This window comes from Agelaius phoeniceus, chromosome 3 (assembly GCF_051311805.1).
Source record: "Agelaius phoeniceus isolate bAgePho1 chromosome 3, bAgePho1.hap1, whole genome shotgun sequence".
NCBI lineage: Eukaryota > Metazoa > Chordata > Aves > Passeriformes > Icteridae > Agelaius > Agelaius phoeniceus.
In genome coordinates this window covers 7,066,632-7,082,140 of record NC_135267.1, presented here as the reverse complement: position 1 = coordinate 7,082,140, position 15,509 = coordinate 7,066,632, and the positions used below count along the sequence as shown (strand labels likewise).

Here is a 15,509-nt window from a genome sequence, read left to right as displayed (position 1 = left end):
ATGTGTCAAATACAAAGAGCCGGGCAGTGAAAGAGCCAGATTTCCCGGGCGGGATGACAGCACGTCTCCAGATGCCAGTTTAGGATGGGCATGGCAATGAACACCACGGTTTGCCTTAGGTCGTGGCAAGCCGACTTGGCAGAACTTGGGCCTGCAGCCCCATTCACCTCCAGGAGATGGGAAAATCCAGCATCACTTAGGGGGAATGCTGCTCCTTGGCCGGGCGTATCTCGGTCAAGAGAGCAGCACCACAATCGCTCAATTGAAAGTTCACCCTCTCAACACACACGCGCACACTCTTGTCAGTGGCTTTTTGTATCGTTCTTCCCCGAGAACCTGAAAAAAAGTGGAGTTTCCAAGAGGCGGCGGATTTCCACAGGGCTCGGGGAAACACGTGTGTTGAGGCAGCCCTGGACACTGCCGGGCCAGGCCGGTGCCCGGGCACCGCTCGGGTCACCGGAGCCGCAGCCCCAGCACAGTCCCTGCCATCCCGGCAGCCCGGCCGCGGCTGCTCGGGCTCGGCACTTACTTCTCATGCTGAGGTCGATGGGGTTCAGGCTCGCAGCGTGAACCTTAATGATGACCTCGTTCGGGAAGTGTATGATGGGGAACATCATCTCCCTGGTGAAGCGCAGCACCTCGTTGCTGCCGTACCGGTCTATGACCCAGCTGGGCATGGCGATCCGCGCCCGCGGAGAGGCGCGGAAGCCGCGGGCCGGTACCCGCCCGTTCGCCCAGCGCAGCGCCCGCCCGCCCGCCGCTCCCCATGACAGCATGGCCAGGGCAGCCGGGCCGGGCCGGGCCCCAGGTTCGCGATCGGGTTCGGGATCGGGATAAGGATCGGGATCGGGCCGGGGCGCTCCTTCGCCCCACAGCGCTCAGCCCAGCGGCCCCCGCAGCCAATGGGCGGCCGCCTTCTTGGCCGCCCTGCCAATGGTGCCGCGGGGTGTTGCGGCAAGATGGCGGCGCGCGGCCGCCGCGCCGGGGTAAGGAGAGGGGTCGCTCGGCGGGCGTGAGGAGGCGGCGACGGGCAGGGAGAGCCATGCTGCGCGCCTCTCTCCGCCAGGTGAGTGGGGTCTGTCCGCCTGCCGGGGATGCCGAGGAGCGGGGCGGGTTCGCAAGGTGACCCTCGCGTTCCCCTTCCCCGGGGCGGCCCGGGAGAGCGCTTCCCGTGCGCTCCTTCCCCCAGCGGGGATGGCGCTTTCTTCCCGTTCCGCCCCGGCGCGGCCTCTGGCAGCCGGCTGCCCTGAACGACGGGCTGCGCTCCCAGGTGTCGGCGGCGTTGAAGGAAGGACGAGTCGCTCCCACGGAGCTCTGCCAGCGATGCCTGGCCCTCATCAAAAGCACCAAGTTTCTGAATGCATACATCACCGTAGCGGAAGAGACCGCTTTGAAGCAGGCTGAAGAATCAGAGGAAAGATATAAAAGAGGTATGTTGGTTTGTAACTAATGTCAGTCCTTAAGAAGCTGCTGAGGAGGAGCTGTCTGTGTTAGACGAAGCACCTTTGCTTTTTAAAGGGGATGTCTTGGCTTGTTTGACTCTTGGGAGATGAAGCTCACACTTGAGATTTCCGTGGGTATACACTTGGCACTCAGGAGAGTATTTAGGCCAAAAAAACAGAAGGAAAACCTGGACCAAACGAGGCACTGCAGGTTAAATAGGCTCTGTGCCTCTTGGACAGCACTGCTGCTTGGTGTCTGCTGCTTCTTTCCCTCAGCAGTTCATTTGGAATATGTAGCCAACAGCTGCGATGAATAGGCAAATGCAGTGGTCATTCACAGGCCTCCAGACTGGGATAGGCAAACAGCTAGCACAACCTATCGAGTTTTTAATTAAGAATGTAAATTAAAATAATGTAGCTTTATTAATTGCAGTTAGTAATTGGAGAACAGAACAGCTTTCAGTCCTGTTACATGCAGCATTTAGAAGATGGCCATCCTTGTTTTCCTTTGTGTTTCAAGAAAGGCAGGAAAGGTAAATTTCACCTAGTAGAGTACATGTTTTCCTTCATGTGTGACACTTGCTGTCCTCTGACAGCTCAATAAAATTGTCAGGTTGTTTTGCTTCCTAATGTAGGCCATTTAGGTTTTGGGTTGTTTTTTTTTTGTTTTGTTTTGTTTTTTTTTTTTTGTGGTATTTGTTGGTTCTGGGGTTTTTTCTGATGGTGGATAATCAATTACTTGGGAAAGATTTTCTCTGTTTCAGTAATTAATCTACTGTGTATGTCAGGTAGGCAGAGTTCATGGCTCCAAGCCTAGTGATAGGGTGGATTTAGTAGCACCTATGGCTGCAATAAGCACTGTGTGGTGACATTGGAATGCACTCCATTGGGACAGCCAGCCTGGATGAAAGCAGGTGGAGGGCTTAGACACGAGGTCTGGTTTGGGCAGAGTGCTCAATGCTTGAGTTGGAATGGAAGGTGGTTCTTGAAAATGTAACAGACAACCATCAAATGCCAAGTGGAAAGCAATCTTGCTTTCAAAACCACCCAAAGGGACATGTAAAATAATCAGTAATCGATGAGAACATATGTAGGGCACATTTTGCTTTAATTTCTGTTGTTTTACAATCATTTCATTGTAGGTCAGCCACTGGGCATTCTAGATGGAATTCCTATTGCTGTAAAAGACAACTTTAATACAGCTGGCATTGAGACAACATGTGCATCAAACATGCTAAAAGGTACAGTAAAGCTTTTAAAATAGAAACAGATATTTTGCTCTTTGGAGGGTTTATGGACTGGAGTCTTCCAGAAATCCAAGTATTTTCAAAAAATGAGCTGGTGTCATTTGAGGAAATACATTTATCCAGTTTCACTAGCCAGTTCATCTGGTATTACAGATGGATCTTTTCCTTCTTCTAAGCATGTTATCTCTTTATATTTGTATGCATTTAACAACATTTATAATAAAAACCTATACACTACAATAAAATAGTTCCAAAATTCTCGTTTTCCTTCACATTGGTTTTAGGTCTAGAGGAGAGCAGCCAGTACTGTTCTGTCTAGTGAAATCCAAAGACAGTCCTATTTTGTTGTTGTTGGTCTGTTTATAATTGGTGACTTAAATAGGTTTTTGATATGGCTGTAGTAAAGGCAGATGTTAACAATCCCAACATGCAATCACATTCTATAATGCTTTTAAGGAAATTTTTTTCTTTCCTAAACTCATTGTTTTTATTAACAGTTCATGAACATTTTCAGGCATTACAGTGTTTTTATAGTAAAAACAAAAGTAGGAAACATTTCTTATATCTGTTTTATTCTGCACAAAGTAAAACTTTATATTAATCCTTGTGGAAGATAGTTGAAGTAAATTAGCAGACCTCTGATTTGATTGTGGTTTTTTTTAATAGCAGAATAAACAAAATATGACTTCACTGTTGTAAAAGTTGTTATATTACCTGAGATGCTTTTCCTTAAAGCACATTCTCATGTGCTTTAAAGCGCATTCCTTAAAGCACATTCATGTGATTGATTGCAATGAGTATTAGGAGTGATGTCCTTGTTCCTGATGAAAGTGGGAGTGAAGAAGCCCCTGTTATCATTCATGAAGTGAATTGGTTACCATTTGAGGTCTAGTTCTCATCTTTATGTAAAGTCTGAGTGGTAATGACAGCATCAAAATGTTCAGAGTAGCTACTTGTAAAAATAACTTGCATCTCACCAGTTGCTCTTAATTGTTTTGATTGTTTTCAGGTTATATTTCTCCTTACAATGCTACAGTAGTTCAGAAGTTACTGGATCAGGGAGCTGTGCTTTTAGGTAAAACAAACCTAGATGAATTTGCAATGGGGTGAGTGATGTTTATGATTTTTAATGTGTTGATTTTACATAAAATAGCTTACATACCATCTGTTCCAATCTACCTGTAATCCTTAACTCCTTTCTGTGAGGCAAGACAACAATGAATACTTACTGGAAGGGTACACAGAGCTGCATGAACTTTTCCCTGAGCCTTTGTAGTGTTGTGTAAATGATACAGACGCTGAGTTTTGTGAACATAGTGTTCAAGTGTGCTTGAGAGGCAGGAAGCAGTCCAGCTTTTGCAGAAGGCCAAGGACAAGTGGCCTTCTCGTAGATTCAGTAGTGTGTTTATAGAATTGGTTACAACACAGTTAATTGCTGCTTTTTCCTCTCTCCTTACTGATGGCTTTTTGCCCTTAGGTAATTGTAATCGTGCCCCCAGTGGCAGCCACTGCCTCTGCCATCTGGCCACTGGGATGATTTGTATGGGTACTCCCTGATTTGCTGCACACAGGCTAATCGAGGGCAAGGCTTTTAAGTTGCCTAAGCTAATGGTGGTGACTTTTTGTCAGGAGCACATTGAAAAATGCTCCTACAAATTGATTCTTCTGCAAATCAGTGAAGGCAGCCAAGCTGTAGCAGAGAATGGCATTGGGCTGTTAGGGATGGGAATTACTGCCAGGTTTGGAAGGGAATCTCTGGGATTTAGTTACCTGTGAAAAACAGTAAATGCTGTATTTTGGTTTTATTACACTGAAAACCAGAGTCCAAGGTTTGATTGGAAATTCACATGGATGGGGTGGAAGTGCTTGGACAATATTGTTTTGAATAAAGTAATTTTTATGTAAAAAGCTATTCCTCAGAGGAAGAGCAGGCAAAAAGCTGGGGAGAAACCTGATAATGCAGTATTACAGCTGGTCTAAGTTCATTAAAGCACAGGATTCTCCTAAAGAGCTTATCCCAATACTGGTTTCTCATTCTGGTCTGTGTGTTTGCGTGATCTCTTGATCAGGGAGCAGATCCAGCTCTAAAGTAGTGATGTCTCAATAAGATTTGTTTTTGACTGCTGTGAGCTGCCTGTTCTGTCTGATGATACAGCTGGTAACACTGGCACCTGGCAGTCAGGGGGAGCATGGGGTAGAGGGCCTGAGGAAGGAGGAAAGTATGCCCTGCCCCTGCTTCTGGTGTCAGCTCACACCTAGGTGACACAAGCTGGCTGAAACCAGTTTCTGAGAAGCCAGTCTGGCATTCTGAACCAGTGAACTGTGGTCTCTGCAGAGGGCTACAGAGTGAATAATAGTGTGGCATTTCAGAGAAATGTGTGTTCCTGGTATTGTGGAGCTTTTCTCCACCTCTAGCAGCATGTTTTTCCTCACAACAGTGATCTTGTGTCAAATACAGGGCTGGAAAAACAGAATACCTTGGTTTTGAAAGAGATATGCTCCTGTACTGTTACATATCTTAAATCAGTTTTAGGTCTTTGTGACTCTGTTCGTTTCAGTGGCATTAGCAGAAGTTAGAAAGAGGTACCAGTTCAGGTTCTGTGTCAGGAACTGATGAACAGCTATGAATTTTGTATATAATGTTGTAGAAGTTGACTGCTTAAGGATTTACATACACCAGTCTTCTTGTGTGGAAATTGAATTTGCAAGCATGATGAGGAATTGGATCTAAAAAATTAAATTGAGGAATACAACTGTGTCATTTGTCACTTCTGTCTGTATTTGTCCTGTCTGACTATCTCAGTTCTGGGAGCACGGATGGAGTGTTTGGACCAGTCAGAAATCCCTGGAGTTATTCAAAACAGTACAAGGAAAAGTCTGTCCCAAAATCCCATTCTGAAGATGAAGAGTCAAACTGGGTAATAACAGGAGGGAGCTCAGGAGGCAGCGCGGCTGCTGTGTCGTCTTTCACATGTTTTGCGTAAGAGGCTTTTAAAATTGTCTTTCCCTAAATGTCTCAAAATATTTTTGGAGTGTTTTAATTTTATAATTTTCTCATAAGCTAGTAGGAAATAGGAGGGTTATTGGCACTGGCATGCAAAAATTTATTTCAGCATCCCTAGGTTACTCGTGGCATATCATGAAGCCAGAATTAATCCATGCAGGCAAATTTAGATTTACTCATTTCAGGCATTATTCAGTGGTATGACCACTTTGCACTTTGTGAAATATATATAAAATTATGATGGCAGTAAGGGAGTGACAGTTTTATTCTCACATAATCTCTTAAAAAGTCTTAAGGGGTTTGTGACGCATCCTCTTCCTCCCTAATTGCATTACACAAATACACACTGAAAATATAATTCAGCAAATTAAGAGATCCCTCAATTTGTAACAGTATAATAATCTTTCCTCTGCTCCTTTGTCTTTATAGCACAGTTATGTAATAGTACATGAGATTTGGGACCTAAAAACTTTCAAATCTCTTATTTAACAAAAGAGTACAGAGTACTTACTACATAGATACTTACGGAGTTCCGTGTTTTTAACTTAGAAAACAATTTTAGTGTTGGGGTGTTTTTTTAGGCAAGTGTGTGTTTATGGTTGTTTGGAGTTTTTTCCTAAAGAAATTTAAACAAACTGGACCTTTTTTTTTCAATAGTAATTACTAACTGCATGGAATATCAACACACTGTTTAGCAAGTCAGTTGTCTATACTGTCTTCTCCATCTGACTGTTAAAACTGATCACAAACCTTTACACCTTGCATTTTATGGCAATTTTTAGAGCTACATGTCGGAACATGTTTTATAGAAGATTATTTCAATTCTGCTCTTAATTGGAAGGTGTTTAAAAATGCTCTTTAGTTACTTTATCCTTATTTGCCCATAGACTACATTACAAGCATCTATTTTGTTGTTAAAATATTCTTGCTAACGTTGATTACAACTCTTTAAATTACTTTTTAAAGTTATATATCTCTTCTTATCCTTGCCCTTTACTGGGATGTAACTTACTCAACATTTTAATACTGTTGAAATTGAACTCAGTGCAGCCATTCCCAAGGACTGCTGGTTCTCATCCTGAGCCAGAATGGGCTGATCCTGAGAGGGTCTGGCACCTTTTCCTATGTTGCTGGGCTTCCATTTTGCACTGCTCAGCACATTGTCAGATCAGGGAGATTTTTTTGTCCAGCTATTTTATTGCATATAACCTATTGTATATCCATCCTATTAGTGTCTTTCAAGCACCAGGAATGCTGCCAGTCTTTACATTTTCAGTTTGGGATTTGGATGTCCAAAAATGCTATAAAATTGAGGATGTTTTACATCAACACAAATGCTTTGGAAAAAATTCCACTTCAGGAAAGTCAGTTGAATTGGTTCAGCCATCTCATAAACAAATGGCTATGGGAAAAGCCATATACTCACTTCAATAAAAATTATACCTATTTCTGGAGTTTAAATTGGTTTTGGCAAAGATTTGAATGAAAACTGCTTTGTCTTTTTAATGCTGCTTGAGTTAAATTTATTAAAAACAAGAGAACAACATGTTTCATTGCAATACAGTTTTTGAAATAAAAGTTTCAATTTAGAAAGAACAAGGTTTCAGTTGTGGATAAGGAAAGAGGAATTCAACATAATAATAATGATAATAATATACTGTGTTTTAATTGTACCTAAGCTAATGTAAACTGGGAGTTCTGATCAATCTTTGTAGATTTGGAAACAGGAAAAACATCTTTCCAAAGTATGCCCTCTTGTTAGGGGCAAGAAGTGTCATTCTTCCTTTTTATCCTGGAAAATGCTGATTCATGGTGCATTGGTTACCCAATAAATAAGATACAAGTGTTGAAAATTGTTCCCTAAATCAGATGTGCCAGTTGGAGTCCAGAGTATTGGAACAGACCACAGTATTGGGGCAGGGAAGGCAGAAAAAGATATTTGGGGCCATTTTCAGATGGTCTGAATTCTACCTATCTGCCTTTTCTTTGTGAAGAGAACTGGACTCTCCTAATGGCAAATTCAGAGACCCTAAGAAAAATCAGAGAACAAATGAAAAATAGACATAGAGAGCAGACTGGAATTTAGGCTGTGTGATTATGACTTGTGGTCTGGAAGAATTTACAGTTTTAAATCCATGCATCTCAAAGCCACACGTTCTTATGATTTGGAAATGTTCTGAATTCTCTTACTAATGATGATCCTTTTGAAACCATAGAGCCTTAGGGTCAGACACAGGAGGATCTACCCGAAACCCTGCTGCTCACTGTGGTGTTGTAGGTTTAAAGCCAACATATGGACTGATCTCTCGCCATGGTCTCATTCCTCTAGTGAACTCCATGGATGTGCCAGGAATCTTAACCAGATGTGTGGATGATGCAGCAGTTTTGTTAGGTATTACTCTGTCATACACCTTTGTTTACAACATTTCCTCAAAACAGACTGAATCCTAACTAACTAACTTTTTCCTGGTCTTCACATTTGGTGTCTTTTTCAGGTTCACTTGCTGGACATGATCCTAAGGACTCTACCACAATTCAGGATGACTTTAAACCGTTTGAACTACCTAACTTGACTGATGTCAGCAAGCTTTCAATTGGAATTCCAAAGGTAACATTTAAATCCTGTTAACAGTTATGGACAGGAAGAACAAATAAAAGACACATAACAAAAAAATACTTGTCTAGTATAGACAAGTATATACTTGTATATATAGTATATATACTTGGCCTATACTAGGCCACCACCTCCTAGTCTCCCATGATTGGAAACAGTGAAGACAGTAAAAGCAGCTCCTGGAAAAGAACAGTATGTGTTTGCTCTGTTGCCTGTCCAGGCAATTTGGAGTAAGCATACAGTAATGCATCACCTAAAACATGTTGTCATTGTGGTAGGAAGCACTGTCAGGAACTTAGGGGAAATGGGGAACTTCAGTTCTTGGTTCTCTCTGTTGCCCTTTCCTTAGTCTACTCTGTAACCTCGAACAAGTTGCTCTTGGTGCCTTCCCACGCAGTGAGCTTGGTATTGGTTTGTGCAGAGCTTTGGGATCCTTGCCTAAATACCACTGTGTTAATATAGAGCAGAATTTTAAAGGCAATTGAATGGCACAAGGAGCTGTGATTTGCAGAATCCTAATAAGAACTGAAAGACATCTGTAATTTGGCATCTGATGTATGCAATTCAATCATGTTTGTTTGAAATTTAGGAACAAAGTTTGGGACTTGAGCCTTTTTTTAATTTAATAAAGGCTCTGCCTTCAAAGAGACAATGTAAATAACGTTTATTAATTGTATTCTCAGCATTGGAACCTAAGCTAGAAAAGGCATAGCAAAAGTTTTAATTTGGTAAGCAGAGATGTCCACTGACTGATTATTCACAATCTGTGAAATGGAAAAATTACGTGCCTGGAAAATTGATCAGCTGCATACTGTTTCAATCTTGATAAATCTAAAATTGTGATGTTGGTTAATTTTTCCTATCTTTTGGACAGTTTTTTCTACTGCTACAGGTTATTCTAAACAGATACATGCATACATTAAACATGGGTCATAGCTACTCAGAAATCAGACAGTATTATGACCCTGATATTATGGTTTAGAACTAAAGCAAGTATCTTTAAAGCCAGGGAATTTTAATATAATATCTATAATTTGTCTGTGAAATAGGAAAGTAGCTACTCTAAGTCTCTCCCAACCCCTTGATTGTAGTTCTTCTTTGGTGGGTGGTTTTATTTGTTTCACCAAGGTGTGCCAGTTGCCACTGATAACATTGTAAGCTTTAACAACAGGGGCTAACAGCCCTAGTTTTAGGATTTAGACCTGAAGAATTTGTACCTGTGACTGCAGAGCAGTACAGTTTAGTCTTGATAGATAAATAAGGGAATAGCTGGGCAATTACTCTTTCAGAAGAAACTTCTGAAATTCCATGATCTGTGATACATATGTCAATCCTGCTGGGATGAATATAATACTCTTAAGAAGATTCAATCCTGTTAATTTAATACCCCTTCATTGTATAGGATTTAGTAGATGCAAAAAAATTTTTATGGGTACTTTAAATCATATAGTGGCAAGATAATGGTTTCAATGTATTTTTAGCAAGGAGTATTTGTGTTTTAGTTGCTATTAGAAGTAAACCAGTATGTAAAATAACTCCTGTTCTTGTTTTTCCTCTAAGGAATATCATGCACCAGGGCTGTCTAGTGAAATTCTGGCTCTCTGGTCAAAGGCTGCTGACCTGTTTAAGAATGCAGGTGCTAAAGTGGTTGAAGTGAGCCTACCACACACTCCTTACTCAATTGTCTGCTATCATGTGCTGTGCACTGCAGAAGTGGCATCAAATATGGCCAGGTTTGATGGATTGGAATATGGTAAGGCCTTTGAAAGAACTTTTTTCTCAGACAGTAGAAACATTGCTGGATGCCATGTAAAAGTGTTATTCATAGACTAAAAAGTGTTTTTCATAGATTTTCTTTTCATGGTTGGATGGTTGATACTATTTCTCCAAGATGGAATATAGCAAAAAACCTTCTGCAGACAAAAATGTGTAAATAAATACATTATATATTTCACTACTAGGCATATCAGTGTCTGGGCTCAAAATCTGGTTTAGTATTTCCATAATAAAACAGGAATGTGTTTTGTTGTTTTTCCAGAGTAGTAGCATGTCAGGCTGCAGCAAACAGTGACCTATTCTACTACTATGACATTATTAAATCTTAAGGATTACAAGAAGTATTAACACCCAGAATGCCTTTTCTTTCCAGGACATCGTTCTGACGTGAAGGATTCCACTGAAAGTATGTATGCTGCAACACGGAGAGAAGGCTTCAATGATGTTGTAAGAGGAAGGATTCTGTCAGGAAACTACTTCTTGTTGAAACAGTAAGCAGAACTTCTTGAAATTCAGCTTTTCCATGTTAATGAATTTTTGAGCAAATGGTGATTAACTGCTTATCACGATGAAGAAATTGCTCTTACTCTAGTAGCTCTTTGTATTTTTATTATTGCTTTAGCTCTATAATGCCTCTTAATAATGAACAAAAATGTTTTCCCAGAGTCTTACCAGTGAGTGTCCTAAATTAAATAAGTAGAACAATTTAGTGATTTTTTTCCCCTACCAGAGCATTATTGGCATCCATTAGTTAAATTAGGCAGAAATCTACCCTGTGGTATGACATTGAAATCATACTGAAGTCTTTACTGTCTTAGTGTTAGAAGTTCTGTAGCTGTTAATTTCATTAAAACTGCATAGAAAAACTGCTGGTACATTTTAGTGAGATCTTCTAGAGAAAGCCAGACACATAGCAATTAAATTAACTGCAGCTCTCTGTCTCAGTGTACAGGGAAAGAGAAGCATTGGCAGAAGTATTGGACTGAAGTCCTTACAGAAGTCAGGGTTTTACCCAGCTCACGTAGAGAAGCTAGTGCATGGATCGATTTTATGGTTTTAGTTTTCAACCCTTATCCAGCAGTCCTAATTTATGTTAGTAAATGTGCTTTTCCTCTTTGTCTGAATTTGTTCAGATACTAACAAAAATATTAGGCATGTAATTAGTCTCTGTAGTGCACTTGCTTTGAAAGAGCTCTGTCAGCAAGAGTATTCATCAGATGTGACTTCTGATTGCTCTCAGAGACAGGAATGTTGTCAGTCAGTCTGTAACAACCAGCTTTTATGGAATGCCGACACTCCTGCCAAGTGTGCTCCCTCTGCTTACAGCTCTCCAGATCAGCTTTCCTGAGGCTGCTTTAAAATTCACATAGTTAACTCTTCTGTGAAGGAATACACAATTAGCTTCCACCCAGATGGAACAGGAGAGTTGTGTTCCTGTTCCACAGTAAATTACTTTTGAAGAACAGAGTGCAGGGTTCAGAAAGCATTCTTAGAACAAGTAGTAGAGAAAACCCATCTGTGTCTCTTGCAAATGTTGCCTTTTACAGCTTATTTTACCTGCTTTTCAAAGTTTTAAAATGACTAGGTGATTGTTAGGGAAGTTCTGTTTAACATCTTTAGAGATGGGATGGACAAGGGGATAGAGTCCTCCCTCAGCAAGTTTGCAGACAGCTCCAGTTGGAGTGGTAGTGTTGATCTGCAGGAGGGCAGGAAGGCTCTGCAGAGGGATCTGGACAGGCCAGGCTGGGGCCAATGGTGTGAGGTTCTGCAGGGCCAGGTCCTGCCCTTGGGTCACAACAGCCCCAGGCAGCACTAAGGGCTGGGGCAGAGGGGCTGGAAAACCACCCAGGGGAAAAGGACCTGGGGGTGCTGGTCAACAGCAGCTGAACATGAGCCAGCTGTGCCCAGGTGGCCAAGAAGGCCAATGGAATCTCAGCCTGTATCAGCAACAGTGTGGCCACCAGGACCAGGACAGGGATTGTCCCCCTGTACTCAGCATTGGTGAGGCCATGCCTCAAATCCTGTGTTCACTTTTGGGCCACTCACAACAAGAAGGACATGGAGGTGCCAGAGTGTGTCCAGAGAAGGACAGCAGAGCTGGTGAAGGGTCTGGAGCACAAGTCTTACAAGGGGTGGCTGGGGGAGATGGGGATGTTTAGCCTGGAGAAAAGGAGAGACCTTATCACTCTCACTACAGCTACTTGAAAAGAGGTTGTGGTGAGTGGGAGTCAGTGTCTTCTCCCAGGTAACATGTGAGGAAACAGCCTTATATTGCACCCTGTGAGGTTTACATTAGATATTGGGGAAAATGTCTTCTCTGTAAGGGCTGTCAAGGGAAGTGGTGAACTCCCCATCCCTGAAGATATTTAAAAGATATGTAGATGTGGCACTTAGGGACTTTATCAAGTTGACAGCTAGGTGGATTTCTGAAGTGATTGTAGAAAAAGGTCTAATTCCCATTGTATAACTTACTGACTTGAATCTGTTCATTGATTATAACAATTTTTATTGCTGTTTCTTGGAATCTTAAATCTTTAGATTACTCTAACAAAATGGGATTTAGGCAGTTGTAGTTGTTTTATCTGTAAACACTCTGGCATGTAGCAGTTGATAATACACCACTCCATTTTTATTTTACTTTACTTTTTTTTTCTTTCCCAAATCGATGAGGGTTTAGATGACAGTTACTTTTGAAACTGAACTTCTCTGAATTTAAAATTCCATATTTACCAGTTCAGTATATGTGGTTAAAAGGAATGATAGACATAAAGTTGATTAATGTGTTTCTGCTTCAGAGTTGTGTAAAGACAGAAATCCATAGATCACATGTTTACTTGAGGGGGGAAAAATGGATGAAGATAAGTTCTTCTACAGAGAAGAATACTACAACCTCATACATAGTTTTAAATCCATTTGGAGTTGTCCACAGATGATGGGACTTTTTCATTTGCTTCAAGTATCTTGCTGGATTGAATCCTAAATGGTTAATTCCTATTTTTCAGACATGTGTAGTTCTGTGTTTTCTAGACTTTGCTGTGCTGCCCTACAGTGAAATTAGGTTAGATACCAGCTTTTCACCCAGAAGGCGATTGAGCATTGGAACAGACTCCCCAGGGAAGTGATCACAGCACCAAGCCAGTCTGAGTTGTGCTCTCAGGCGCATTGTGTGGTTCTTGGGGTGTCCTGCACAGGGCCAGGAGTTGGACTCCATTATCTTGATGGGTCCCTTCCAACTAAGAATTTTCCATGGTTCTGTGAAATTCAATGTTTATTTAGTTTCCAAATGGTCATAAAAGTGTTTTGATTTTTAGTTAATTATTTTAAGGTAGGGTTTTGTTTTTCCTTCAGCTTCCTTCAGCTGTATGCCCTCATCTCTTCCTTCTCTGGCAGCTCCTCTGCTATGAGAGCATAAACACATGTGTGGTGACTAAGCTTCCAGCGTCAGTTAAAATTTTGTCCAAAAGGATTACTGGGCTTGTCTTTTCCACAGTAACTAAGAAATAAAGTTCTGTATTTTGGGAATTAAAGTGTCAGGCCTTTACGTCCCTATTCCTTTCTAGGAACTATGAGAAGTACTTTGTCAAGGCCCAGAAAGTGAGACGTCTCATTGCCAACGACTTTGTGAAGGTTTTCAGGAGCGGTGTTGATATTTTACTCACTCCCACCACTCTGAGTGATGCTGCACCTTACACAGAATTCATCCAGGAGGACAACAGGACCCGCAGTGCTCAAGATGACATCCTGACACAGGCTGCAAACATGGCAGGTGACTAGGGGCAGGAACTCAACTACATCTTCCCCTGCCTCATCATTTTGAAAGTCCAGTCCCTTTAGGTATTTAACCTTCTCTTTAGAATCAAGATACTTCATCCCCATGTCCTAAGTCCTACAGTGACAACTGGGTCTAAGGACAGTTTTAATAAACGCTTAAAAATGTATGACCAGATTTTAAAGTAGGGTACCTTGGAGCTGAGTGTGGGCTGCAGGTAAGATGAATCTGTTCCAGAGACAGAAATCTCTCCTAAGGAGAGCTGATTATCTTTTTCAGAGGATGCTGACCTCTTAAATCTCTCTAATTAATTTCTTGTGATCATCTAGCATTCATTTCGTTGAATCAAATTATTTTAGCTAGTCTTTTTTCTCTATTTTTCTGGTTCTCTTAAAATTGATACAGAAATTACTCTAAGGTTTATAGTAGGTCTTTGCATGTGTATTTTTTTTTTTCTTCCAGGACTGCCAGCCATAAGTGTTCCTACAGCTCTTTCAGAGAGAGGCTTGCCAGTTGGGCTTCAGTTCATTGGACGTTCATTCCAGGAAAAGCAGCTTCTCACTGTAGCCAAATGGTTTGAAAAACAAGTACAATTCCCAGTGATTCAACTAGAAGAAGTAAAGAGGCATGACAGTGATGTCTTTCAGCATCAGAAATCTGCTTCTTTTTCATAGCCTGGGACTTGCTAGTCAGCTAGAGCAAGACAGATGTGGGGATGGTCAAGAAACTAATTTCTGCAGTTAATTGTGTTTCACAGAAGTAATAATCTGTTCTAAGAAGGTGTTATGCAGTAATGCACGATGGAATCACGACAGCTTGTTACAGTGTAATTAAGGCAAAGTGAATCATGAAGTAAACATTACCATGTTATTAAGCAACATTTCTTACTGATATTAAAAATACCAAGTTGAAATTGTGTATGTTATGCCTGTGAAGCTGATTTTTTTAATCCCTATAGGGTGTGTAAGGTATCTGACCAATTAAAGAACTAGACTGAGCTGTTGTTGAAAACTTCAGAGTTGCCCAGGTGGCCAAGAAGGCCAAAGGGCTTGGTTTCCTTCTGGAGTGTAGACTTTTGTAAAGGCAACAACCAGACAAGCTCTGTTGGAACAAAGGTATCAAGGATCTGTTTACCAAGAGTTAAATACAGAGGGAAACAAGGGAATAACTTAGAACCATAGAATCCTTTAGATTAGAAAAGACTTAAGATCAAGTCCAACCCAGCACTAAAAAGTTCAGCATTCAATCCTATCCCTAATGCCACACTACACATCTCTTATGTGATGATTATTAAGGCCATTGTGAGAAAGCTAAATCACACCTGCATTTAGATCCCTTTTTTATCAGAATCCAAGATATGGAAATGTTAGTTCATTTTAAAAACCAAAATGTTCCCTACTTCTAGTTAACTTGTGCAGAAGGTAAAAATAACCTCTGGGTTTACAAATCATGCATATGTTCTGTTGGTTATATCTGTGTAAGAATGATGAATTCCAGATATCTTCTGGGGAAAGATGTGTAGTAGTAGTAGTACTTGAGTAGTTATTTTCTTCTTCCTTCATCACTGTTCTTTATAATCAACACTTAAATACTTGCTAAGAAAGAGATCTTGCTCAGTGTGGGAATAATGCCATCTATTCCATGGACAGTCATTCAA

General features: G+C 41.2%; 2 protein-coding genes across 6 annotated transcripts in view; one reads left to right on the top strand and one right to left on the bottom strand.

Moving 5' to 3' along the window:
• The window catches only part of RTN4IP1 (reticulon 4 interacting protein 1), a 44,149-nt gene extending 43,373 nt beyond the window's left edge, over positions 1-776 (bottom strand). For all 4 annotated transcript variants that reach the window (XR_013181725.1, XM_077176526.1, XM_077176527.1 and 1 more), the window contains exon 1: positions 530-776. Coding sequence is in view for 3 of the 4 variants with exons in the window: in XM_077176526.1 (XP_077032641.1) it covers positions 530-776 (247 nt within the window). In the remaining variant the exon portion in view is untranslated. The remainder of the gene's footprint in view (positions 1-529) is intronic.
• On the top strand, positions 767-14,777 carry QRSL1 (glutaminyl-tRNA amidotransferase subunit QRSL1). Of its 2 annotated transcripts, none has more exons than XR_013181724.1 (11): positions 767-1,066; positions 1,271-1,430; positions 2,585-2,683; positions 3,699-3,795; positions 5,493-5,669; positions 7,910-8,085; positions 8,189-8,301; positions 9,868-10,060; positions 10,457-10,574; positions 13,644-13,917; positions 14,315-14,449. XR_013181724.1 is itself a non-coding variant. In XM_054629381.2 (11 exons), exons 1-11 carry the CDS (start codon positions 767-769, stop codon positions 14,524-14,526), a joined length of 1,851 nt encoding a protein of 616 aa, XP_054485356.2. In that variant the 3' UTR covers positions 14,527-14,777. The 2 variants fall into 2 exon arrangements, 1 of the variants encoding a protein (XP_054485356.2); XM_054629381.2 differs by having other exon boundaries at positions 13,644-13,849; positions 14,315-14,777.
• Positions 14,778-15,509: the final 732 nt, after the last annotated feature.

What these genes read in the sequence shown, in the direction of transcription:
- QRSL1 (XM_054629381.2), top strand. Translation starts at nt 767, where the DNA reads ATGACAGCATGGCCAGGGCAGCCGGGCCGGGCCGGGCCCCAGGTTCGC. An exon ending in TGCGCGCCTCTCTCCGCCAG is followed by an intron (nt 1,067 to 1,270) that starts GTGAGTGGGGTC and finishes CTGCGCTCCCAG; the next exon opens with GTGTCGGCGGCGTTGAAGGA. An exon ending in TGCATCAAACATGCTAAAAG is followed by an intron (nt 2,684 to 3,698) that starts GTACAGTAAAGC and finishes GATTGTTTTCAG; the next exon opens with GTTATATTTCTCCTTACAAT.